Genomic DNA, 11,685 nt, shown 5'->3' with positions numbered 1-11,685 from the left:
CCACTCAGCTCAGGTCGACGAGTAGTTTGTATCTGAGAAAAGCTGTGCTTGTAAACGAGAATAAAAATCTCTATTATTTTGATCGATCTCACATGAATGATGGAAGATTTGAACGTTCCCGGATGAGCTGATGAGCCAACCTGGCAATTCAGGTAGACGACAATTCAAACAGCTCCTACTATGCCGGAGGAAATTACTCTCGATAGAGCCATTGCGCTCCTATCATCTGAGAAATTAAAAGACCGCTCGGATGGACTTGCTGGTTTGTTGTATCTCAACAATGGTCTTATTGCATTCGCTTACTTCTCATAGATCTCAAACATATTCTACACCAGAATAAACGAAACTCCAAACTGTAGGAGAGCATTTCCGCCCATTCCCATCTGGAGATGATGATTAACAGCCCATGCGCGCTTCCCTAGACTATCACTGAATGACAAAGCCTGTCATAAGATCTTTGAGTCTCTATTTCGGTTCATTACCGTTGAGAAATCGGGGTATAACCGAGCGAATTCTAAAAGCGCAGCAGCTGCATCGCGTTTATCCGCATGTGTGTCTGTTCTGCGGGCCGCTGTTGATGCTTTTCTTCGTAATATACGGTTCAAATCGATTCGCGCCATTATTGACCATATAACTGATACTCTAATCAATCCTAATGACCACCTTTTTGAGATCCTTAGCGTTGATTATACTAAATGCCTGAGTACTATTTTACGCCACCCCCCACATGTTGAACATCTAGGCGTCGAGGAATGGGAGAAGGTAATGAGCTTTTGCTTGAGGATTATCAACATCTCCCATGATGACGATAGTCAGCAGAGCCCATATAGTAGTCGTTGGTCTACTGTGGATGATTCCCTGGGGCCTAGCGGGACGCCATTTACCCTGTCTAGAGCAACGCCGACATTGGCCTTCAGAGAGAAGGCAAAGGGGCTCACAAGTGCTGTCGGAGAAGCGCTACTATGCATTAAAGCACTGTCCGAGGTTCCAAACGCACCCTTTAAAGAAAATGCTGCAAATATCCTCCGTTCACTGACGCAAATGGTGGGATCATCAGCGATTGCTGGTGGTGGACATCAAGCGGCATTTAATAGCATCAATACGATCTTGATGAGAATCTTTTTCGATAATTCTGACCTCGCTAGGGCTACATTGTTGGATTTGATCCCGATAATTCGGCAACACTGGCATACCAAGCTTATAGGCCTCAAGGACGAATTGCTTGTCACCGCGACGTTGTGTGTGCTCGCCCTGACTGATGCATCTCGAAGAGACCCATCTGTGCCCCTGGCACGAGCGGTTGATGAACTCGTCGATGCTCTGCATTCCGAGTATATCAAGCGACCTGAGAAAGATACTTTGCAGGTGGACGAACTGGTCTTTGATTCAACGAGCCCCACAAACCCGGAAAGATTTCACCTATGGCCCCGTTTAGAGACTGCCAGATCTGAACATAACTGGACTGTAATATGGGTAATAGCGAGGTTGCTCGAGTTATCGGAAGAGCTTACTGTGCGACTTTCGCCCCCGCCTACTCAACCCGAAAGCCAAAATAAGAAGCAACGCCTCACATCAAAGATAGAGGATGTGTTCCGTGACTCTATAGGGTCTTCTGGGATCAGGAGAGTATGTGCTTTGCAGTTAATTCCATTTCTTCCCAAGCATTTTGGCGGAAATGAGTCGAAAATATCTTTGCTTGAGCGATTGATTCCCAATATACTCGATGATAACAGTGCGATATCTTCCTGGACAATGATTGCTATTGCAAGGTAACCTTTTATACACCAAGAAATAGTGGTGATGAATCTAACAATATTTTTTGCAGTATTGCCAGTAGCTCTGATGCAAACTCGCCGTCTCTGAAAAGATATTGGCAGCAAGTTTGGGATCTGACATCTCGTGCCTCCACATCCCAGTATACATCCAGGGCCGCATGCAATCTCCAGAACAGTATTTTGAAGTTTGAACTTCTCGAGTACTCTGCCGTTGCGGAGACTACAAGCTCAATGCTCTCATTTGTCAACTTGAATGGGCCCTCGACGCTATCAGATGCATCTTTAGATCTATGGGCAAGGGTTATTCGAATGACGGCACAGATAAACCCAGGGTCCGTTTTGAATGCTTCGAGCCAGATTTGCGCATGGCTTAGAGAAACGTGGACCGTTGGTTTGTCTTCACTGGGTTCTGATTTCATGGGATAACCGCACTCTAACTATGGTGTAGGCACCGCAACCGACAGAATACAGACGGCACAACTTGCGACGTTTGCGCGTCCTTTGGATCTTCTTAATTTGATCCTTGCATGCAGCAACCGGCCTTTCTGTCTACCAACAACATTATTTCAAGGGCCAACGGGTATTGTTGCAAAAAGTTGGCTTTTTTACCATAGAAACAAGAAATTGCTGAGTTACCTCTTTGATCTTCAAGGCTTGCCGGATTTCTTCGATATGTGGTACCCCAAAGAGCCCGTATTGATCCAAGAGTTTACTCGACTGGATCCAAATGACCTTGGTATCCTCGATCTTTTACAAGCAAAGTCCGAGAACTTTCTTCAATCCTGGCGATCGTTGTCTGAAGACAAGTCCCACCATGTGACCCCAGAAATTGTGCAGATCCTTGTGTCCTTCTGCATAACAAGCACTCTATATACATCATGTATACCCCCACATTCAGAAACTCGAACACAGAGCCTGCAGCGAACCACCTACAAGATATGGGAAAGCACTTGCCAGTTTCTGACCTCTCGTGAACCGGTGTTTCTTCAAGCCTGCCTCGTACTTTTCCCTCCCTTCTTCCGGCTGGAAACGTGCTTCGTTGAATCCGAATCTGCTGTTCATAAGGCTTTACGTGAGCTTGCACCGGTATTGACAAGAGTCCTAGAAGGCTATAGACAACGGCAGAAAGCAAATGTTTCTGCCACGGGTGAGGAAGCCATGGAATTGGACGACCCGTTGTTAGTATCGGGTGACCAAATTATGGAAGCGTCAACAATAATTACTACAAACCGAAGTGATTCGCCGCTCTTTCAGGATCCTTCTAGTTTCCAGCGGTACATGACTGTCCTGCTATCAACCTTTGAAAGATCTCATGCACATACTCATGCTAGCCAGCAGTTCGCCGAAGAGGGCTTGAGGGATTACTTGATCGGTTTGGACGAACTTGATATATTGGCCGCGCATGAGCTTCTACCGCACGTGTATCGCTCATGTTCTGGAATGGGGAGGGACTGCTTACTCGAGATACTTGAGGATGTGGGTGAGAAATGCCTACAGTCATATGAATTAGAACGCTGCGAGGCCTCCCACTTAGTATGCATTGGTATGATGGGCAGCTTTGCTGAAGCATGGACTGGCGAAGAGTGGGATAATTTCAGCGATTCGGCCTTGGACATATATATTTGGTTCACAGAAATATTGTTAACAAAAGGAAGGGCGTCACCGTCAGTTTTGATTGCATTTGCTGAGCTTCTAGGACGTGTCGTGAGGATGAACCCTGGGTATTCTAGTGACCAATCGCGCCCATCACCCAGGACAACTCTCTTCATGATCATTCGGGAAGGAAACACCCGGGTTAAATTCGATGCTGGCAACCTGATACCCCAGTTATTTGGCCAATTTCTTCTTAGAGACCACGATGCAATTTTTGATGATGTTCTGCAGAGTCTCCCAACAGACCTCGACTGGGAAGAGGGAATCGCGATTCGCTTGTTTTTACTCTCCCAGCTGGCTTCGAAATGGCACACATTGCTCCGAAGAAGCATATACCATATGTTTGAGACCCCAGCTCAGGTGCCACACTCTCTATGGTATGCAGAAAAATGCCTCCGGCATGTTTCGGAGACACTGGGGCTTCAAGATTCAAAAGAGCTTTTCCGGCTTTTTTCTTCTCAGGTTCTCTATACTTGGACTGAAACGCATTCAATCACAACGATGCCATTCAGCATATTTGGATACTCAAGCATTGAAGACATGCTAAGTGATGTTCAAGATGAGATTGTTGGGCAAATAATGATGCGGGCCAGTGAAGACGATGCAACAGAGCTTTCAAATTTCATGAACCAGTCTTTTGTTGAGCTATTGACAGCGTCTTTTCACAAAGCGGAGGCGTACACAATAGCTCGAGATATCAGCACCCCTCCTGGGCAGGGAAGCCAGCCAAAGGGCGTGGAAAACCGACTGAAGAAAATTCTGGGAGCCGAAAAATTTGTAAGCTTGATTGACGAGCAATTTCCACGGGTCATAGCCACTTTTTTTGGGGCTCTTGATCTTTGTGAACAAGTCGAGAAAGCATTTTCTAAAAGAGCACAATACCATGGCGCTCTGGATACACTCAAACGCATTGCAGCCAAGAGTACATCGAAGATCATCCTCCCTGCAAACCAACAACCCTCATTTAGGGCCCGGTACCTTCTCGATGAGCTTGAGTTTCTTTGCAAGCGTAGTGGATACCAGCTTGACACCATATGGACACCGGCTTTGGCATCGTATGTCTGTCGAACTCTCTTGGAATCGATTCACCCTGCGCTTGGGTCTCTTCACGCCTGTTCGGTAATCCGAAAGATCAAGATTCTGGTGTGTGTCGCTGGGCCTGTGGTTCTGAGGGACTATCCATTTGAGATGATTATACATGCGCTTCAACCGTTCCTGGTCGATATCTATTGCTCTGAGGATGTCCTGGGCATTTTCTGGTACCTATTAGAAGCTGGGACGCCGTATCTACGTGAGAAGCCGGGGCTTATGGCTGGAATCTCGGTCTCTACACTCCTGTCGCTGAGGCGATTCCTATCATCGCCCTCTACAAATCAAACAAATGAGCCACAACTGAAACTGGTGGTCGAAAAAATCCAAAGGTTTATTAGGTGGTATGAAGATTTCCTAGTCTCCTACGATTCATCGGTGGTAAGCGAGGAGACCCATGCGGTTTTCCAACGCTTGGTACGGCCTTTACACTACTCCCAGGGCATGGAATTTGTCAATATAAAAGAAGGCGACTTACTTCTTGAAGTATTGAGAGACCGAAACTCCACGAACAGTCTCTTGAGCAGACCTATCTCTGATTATGTGATATCCCTTCTTTGTACGGAGCCGACGGGGACGGTTGACTATCACCATAAGGTAAACCCGAAAGATGAGGATCCTGTTTCAAATGCTGTTGCTATCTGTGAAACCCTTCGAAATTTCAGCCCTGGGAAGGAATACCGTTCATGGGCCGCAAGAGTTATCGGGCGGGCCTTTGCGGTGACAGGTAAAATCGGCGATGTTTTATTGAGAGAGCAGGAGCTGACACTCTTTCAACCTCATACACCAACACCATCTGTTGACGTTCTCTATCACTCAAAAGCTATGATTCTTCAATCACTTTGCAACATGCTTCAAAGCAGCAGTAAAGTTGGTCCTGTTGAGCGAACATTGCAGCTTATAGTTAGCAATCTCGGCACGTCCTCAGAGTTTGAAGGTTATGTGGATAGCATTCCTTCTTCTCTCAGGGACGCTCTCACCTGGAATGTGTACCACTGCCCTGGAATATCATTAACAGCATCAGAGGCAAAGAGGCGTGATAGCGTGATAGGATGGGATTTGAGCCTTTCACTTGCTCACTGGGCTCGGAATATTGGCTTGTTTCTTTCGAACGCAGCGCAGCAAGACCCAGTTGTTGGACCATTAGGAAACATTCTATTCCTCATCCCTGATTTATCGGCCCAAATCCTCCCCTATATCTTACACGATGTTCTGCTGGCGGAGCTTCGTGGAGAAGTGGATGTTCGCCGGACGATTTCGGAGATTTTCAAACAAGCCTTGCAGGATGTTGACGATAATACTATCCCGCATGCGCGTCTTGTTATAAACTGCATCCTCTATCTGCGAAACCAGCCGATGCCGGATGAAAACACGATAGTGGATCGGGATGGGTGGCTGGAGATTGATTTTGCAGAAGCCGCTTCAGCAGCTAGTAGATGCCTACTACCTAAGACAGCCCTTCTGTTCCTTGAGACCCATGCGTCTCGGTCCATGTCTGGCTCCCGGCGCTCCTCAATTGTCAAATATGAGGCACCAGCAGGGCTGCTTCATGACATTTTCAAAAACATTGATGACCCAGATTTCTTTTACGGCATTCAACAAGTTTCCTCATTGGATTCTGTGATGGAAACACTTGAGCACGAAAGCTCCGGGATCAAGAACCTTTTGTTTCAAAGCGCACAGTATGATAGCCAGGTTCAGATGACAGGATGTGGGAATGCCCTTGGAGTTCTCAAGGCCCTTAACTCGACAAACCTGCAAGGCATTGCTAATTCTTTATTCGGGGTTCATGGAGGTTCGAATGATACCTCGACTTTACTGCAGGCGGCAACAAATCTCCGACAATGGGATGTGCCCGTCTCGCCTTTTAATCCTTCGCCTTCAGCAACGATATTTAGGGCTTTCCAGAGCCTCAATGCAGCCGGCTCGTTGGTCGATGTCTCCGCATCTATTGACGAATGTCTCATGAATAGCTTGGATTTAATCCAGAGCGACCGTTGGTCAGCGATGTCGTTGAGAACTGCCATGAGAGTTCTAGGCATTATGACTGAGATTGGTGATATCTTGAATTCAAAATCTACAGAGGAGATCAATGATGAATGGCAGAAGGTTGCAGCCAGAAAGTCTTGGTTGAAGACCACAAGGTATGTTCCACTGATGTACATTTTACCGGGTCTTGAACTGTTTCTCATATCACTAGTGTGCAAGAAGTTGGTGAGATACTCGACGCCCACGAAGCCTTATTCTCATCGATCAAGCAAAAAGACCATCTTAAGTCTTCCATCAAATTGAGCGACTTCGATGCGCAGCTACTTGAGGTGAAAGTCATTCGTCAATCACTGGAAATCAACAGGAACCATGGGATTTCCCAGGCGTCGTTGAAATCAGCTATCTATCTCTCCAGGCTCTCTGATCAATGCATTTACCTGGGGCTTAGCATTGAAGGCGTGGCGAAATTCGATCTGGCGAACGTTCTCTGGGATCAAGGTGAAATGGCAGCTTCAATTCAGATGCTCCAGCAACTGAAGGATCGGAATGACTTGCATAAACAGACTGTTCCCGTCAGCCGTGCAGAGCTTCTAGTGACCCTAGTAAGTGAATATCAACCCCCTGTTTTAGAAGAGACCGAAATTAATCCGTCAAAGGGTCATCATATAGCGGAAGCGCGTCTGGAGAAACCGGAATTTATTATCCAAAATTACCTAACACCAGCGGTAAAGGAGCTGAAGAATCACTCGGAGGCTGCAACGGCCGGTCGAGTTTACCATGGGTTTGCAATGTTTTGTGATCAACAATTACAGAATCCTGATGGACTGGAAGACTTTAGACGCATTGAACAACTTCGCAACCGCAAGGAAAAGGAGGTGCTTGCCCTTGATGAAATGCTGAAAAGTGCGGAAGGAAAAGAGAGGGACAGCCTTAAGTTTTATCGATCCAAGACAAAGCAGTGGTTTGACCTTGATGATCGTGAATACCAGCGTCTGAAGCGGAGTCGGGAGGCCTTCCTCCAACAGTGTCTTGAAAACTATCTCGTTTGTTTGAAAGAAAGTGAGGCATACAATAACGATGTTCTTCGATTCTGCGCTCTATGGCTGGATCAGTCTTACAGTGAGATTGCCAACAAAGCCGTTTCGAAGTATCTGAGTCAGGTTCCGAGTCGGAAATTTGCTCCCTTGATGAACCAACTCACTTCTCGCCTACTGGATGTCTCGGATGAGTTCCAGAATATACTCTTTGCATTGATTTTCCGAATCTGCTGTGAGCATCCGTTCCATGGAATGTATCAGATATTTGCAAGCAGCAAGTCCAAGGGAGGCAAGGACCAGTCCGCTCTGTCACGTAACCGGGCCGCGGGGAAACTGGCCGAGAGCCTGAGAAACGACAAAACCATAGGCCCGACTTGGGTGACTATTCACAATGCGAACATCAATTACGTACGCTTCGCTGTGGAACGGTTAGACGATAAAATGAAGAGCGGCGCCAAAGTTCCGCTGAAGAGACTATCCACCGGTGAACGTCTTGAGCAGGATGCCTCCACGCAGCGACTACCTCCGCCGACGATGAAGATTGAGATTCGCATTGATTGTGACTATAGCGATGTCCCTAAATTGACCCGATATTATCCCGAGTTCACCATTGCGTCTGGCGTAAGCGCACCGAAGATTGTGACAGCTGTGGCGAGCAATGGCTTGCGATATAAACAACTCGTAAGACTTGGCTTCTGATCCTTATCCCCTTTTCTTTGCTCCAGTCGAAGCTAACAGCTGTCTAGTTTAAGGGAGGAAATGATGATTTACGACAAGACGCTATCATGGAACAAGTGTTTGAACAAGTTAGCAGCCTCCTCAAAGATCACCAGGCCACTCGGCAGCGAAACCTCGGGATTCGGACATACAAGGTCCTTCCTCTCACCTCCAACGCTGGTATCATTGAGTTCGTTCCCTATACAATACCACTTCACGACTACCTGATGCCCGCGCACCAGAAGTACTACCCCAAGGATATGAAACCGAATGCATGCCGCAAGTATATCAGTGAGGTGCAGACACGCTCCTTTGAGCAGCGTGTCAGAACGTTCCGCCAAGTCACGGAACACTTCCACCCAGTTATGCGCTACTTCTTTATGGAGAAGTTCAATAACCCAGATGACTGGTTTGGAAGAAGGCTATCGTATATCCAAAGCACTGCTGCAATTTCTATCCTTGGCCATGTCCTTGGCCTTGGGGATCGTCACGGCCACAATATTCTGCTCGATGAAAGGACTGGCGAGGTCGTGCACATTGACTTGGGTGTAGCGTTTGAGCAGGGACGTGTTCTGCCGGTCCCCGAAGTTGTTCCCTTTCGTTTAACGCGCGACTTGGTGGATGGAATGGGCATTACCCAGACTGAAGGTGTTTTCCGCCGGTGCTGCGAATTCACCCTTGAGGCCCTGCGACAGGAATCCTACAGCATAATGACGATCCTTGACGTCCTTCGGTACGACCCCCTGTACAGCTGGACGGTCTCTCCCTTGCGAATGAAGAAAATGCAAGATGCCTCCGAAGAGGGGGATGGGCGTCCAGAACTTCCTGGCACTACGGAGCAGCGGCCCACGAATGAGCCAAGTGAAGCGGACCGCGCACTGACTGTTGTTGCGAAGAAGCTGAGCAAGACGTTGAGTGTGACGGCTATCGTCAACGAACTGATTCAGCAGGCGACGGACGAGAAGAACCTCGCCGTATTATACTGCGGTATGTTCTCTTTCCCGGATTCTAGGGTCTGAACCCGAGACTAACGTTGCATACTCTGTAGGCTGGGCCGCATACGCATAAGGACTGGATCTCTGTATTAAATGATTGGGACGTGGATAGAATTGTATCTGGATGCTTGTGCTGGACATGTGTGGAAGGAATGGGTGTAGTTGGTTGGCTGGTGCGAATGGCGCCGTGTAAATGATTCATTTTCCAAGTTCTAAACGTGAAGACTACATAGATGAATGCAATTAGTGGGCTATTGAATTCTTCTTTCAAGTGTTGACGATGCTTCATTTCTCCTGGTGAGAGTGAAGAGTGACCACGCTATCTTTTGCCTCTTTCGATTTTTTTCTTCTTCTTCTCTTCTCTTCTCTTCGTCTCACTTGATCTTCATCATAGTCGTCGTCGTCGTCGTCATCATCATCATCATCATCATCATCATCATCATTATGATCTTCTTCTTCTCCTCATCCTATTGATTCTTTACTCCTTCTGAACTAATTCGATTTCCTCGAGTTGATGCCCCGAATACCTACAAAGATCGTGGCGTGGCTTCTCTCTCTCTCGCTGCCCATCCTGGGGATCGATTTTTTTCCACTCCTAGATCCATCCCTACGCCTTGTGAGATAGCCGTTGTCGGGCCAGGATTTATAGATTTGGGCCGCAGTTTCTCGAAATCATTTCTAAAAATAAAATCGACCCTCAATCATCTTGGCAGGCGGATCCTCTCACTCTATCCACCCTGCGCCTGGAGAGAACAGTCTAGTATATCCCATCTCGCGCTTCTCGTACGATCATGTCGAACACCTCCTCTGCTCCAAACAGGGGCCTAGTGGTCTTCTCTGGAGGAAGTGCGGCCAACAACTTAGTGGAAGTTTTCGACGCCGTACGGCAGAGCAAGAACTGTCCTCTCAGTTATATTATCCCTATTAGCGACAACGGAGGTTCCTCCTCCGAGTTGATTCGGATTTTTGGAGGCCCTGGAATAGGCGATGTGAGAAGTGAGTGCCGTCTTCAAATGAAACTACTTTTGCTCACTAACCTGACAAGGTCGACTGGTCCGTCTGATCCCACCGTCACCTCCTCACTCAGAACGAGCCGCTATCAAAGCGTTGTTCAACCATCGGCTTCCAGCAGATGATACAGCCCACAGAGAATGGCTGTCGATTGTAGATGGGACTTCGGAGGTCTGGAAATCGATCACTCCGGCGAAAAAGGAGCTTATCAGATCATTCTTCAACCTGTTGAACTTGGAGATTCTCAAACGGGCTCGACCCCCAACCTCGACATTCGACTTTGCATCCGCCAGCGTCGGCAACCTGTTTCTCACAGGTGCCCGGCTTTTCAGCGGGAGCTTCGAAAGCGCCATCTACCTCCTCAGCAACATCTGCGATGTGCCCTCGGATCTCGTCCGTGTGATCCCAGCCATCAACTCCAACTTCTCTCACCACATCTCTGCCCTGCTCGCCAACGGCACCGTGATAGTCGGGCAGAACAGCATTTCCCACCCTAGCCTGCCACCACGCCCAGCATCGCGACGCTCCAGCCTCCTGCAAGCCGAGGGCGCAGAGAAAATCGACTACACCGAGCCTTCAGACGTCCTAGACACAGCCTTCTACGAAGACGACCAACCCCCAGGGTTCCTCCCCACCCTCCGCAACAAAAACATCCAATTCAGCAAAACCGAAAACGAAGACCTGCCAGCCCGCATCACCCGCATCTGGTACATAAACCCCTACGGCCAGGAGATCCGCCCACGAGCGAACCCGCGCGTCCTCGAATCCCTCCGCGACGCCCAAGCCATCCTCTACAGCATCGGCTCGCTGTACACCTCGCTGATCCCCTCTCTCATCCTCCAGGGCGTCGGCCAAGCCATCGTCGCCAGCCCGGCCCGGCACAAAATCCTCATCCTCAACGGCTCGCTGGACCGCGAAACCGGCCCGCCCTCGGCCCCCTTCTCGGCCGTCGACTTCGTCGACGCAATCGTCCGCGCCGGAGAAGAAAGCCGCGGCCGCGTACCCCTTGAACCGGCCTCGGCGTTTTCAAGCCCTACGCGCACTGCAATGCAGCCCCCCTTTCAGGTTGCGAGTCTCTCGTTGCCGATTCCCCTGCCGTATACCTCTTACGTTACGCATGTGCTGCATCTGGAGGGTCCCGGCACTCCGCAAATCGAACGCGATCGGTTGGCCGAGATGGGCATTGAAACGCTCCGCTTGTATGGGCGCAAGGTGGGTTCTTCTCAGGGGGACGGGACTGAGGTGCCCGTGGGCATGCAGTATGATTCGACCGCCCTGATTCAGGCGCTAGAGGTGGTACTGGGGAAGAAAGGGGATGCGATGGTTCGAGGGGCTGAGGGGCTGAGTCGGAGGAATACGCTGGATCCTGGGAGAAAGAGGGGATGAGCCTGAATTGCACGGGATCATGAACACTATACT

General features: G+C 48.7%; 2 protein-coding genes across 2 annotated transcripts; both read left to right on the top strand.

Moving 5' to 3' along the window:
- Nucleotides 1-15: 15 nt before the first annotated feature.
- On the top strand, nt 16-9,507 carry atmA (DNA-binding protein kinase TEL1). Its single transcript, XM_040894412.1, has 9 exons — nt 16-262; nt 313-355; nt 423-1,769; nt 1,826-2,166; nt 2,224-6,661; nt 6,718-7,108; nt 7,163-8,224; nt 8,290-9,247; nt 9,309-9,507. The coding sequence occupies exons 1-9, from the start codon at nt 181-183 to the stop codon at nt 9,326-9,328; spliced, it is 8,682 nt and encodes a 2,893-aa protein (XP_040756942.1). The 5' UTR covers nt 16-180; the 3' UTR covers nt 9,329-9,507.
- Nucleotides 9,508-10,046: 539 nt separating this feature from the next.
- On the top strand, nt 10,047-11,652 carry P175DRAFT_0529106 (gluconeogenesis factor YvcK family protein; the record flags this gene model as incomplete). The annotated part of the gene is made up of 2 exons (XM_040899661.1): nt 10,047-10,251; nt 10,301-11,652. 2 exons carry the CDS (start codon nt 10,047-10,049, stop codon nt 11,650-11,652), a joined length of 1,557 nt encoding a protein of 518 aa, XP_040756941.1.
- Nucleotides 11,653-11,685: the final 33 nt, after the last annotated feature.

The sequence above is a fragment of the Aspergillus ochraceoroseus genome (assembly GCF_002846915.1).
Source record: "Aspergillus ochraceoroseus IBT 24754 chromosome Unknown P175scaffold_1, whole genome shotgun sequence".
Taxonomy (NCBI): Eukaryota; Fungi; Ascomycota; class Eurotiomycetes; order Eurotiales; family Aspergillaceae; genus Aspergillus; species Aspergillus ochraceoroseus.
Note: the sequence above shows the minus strand (reverse complement) of the source record. Positions and strands in the feature narration are given on the sequence as shown.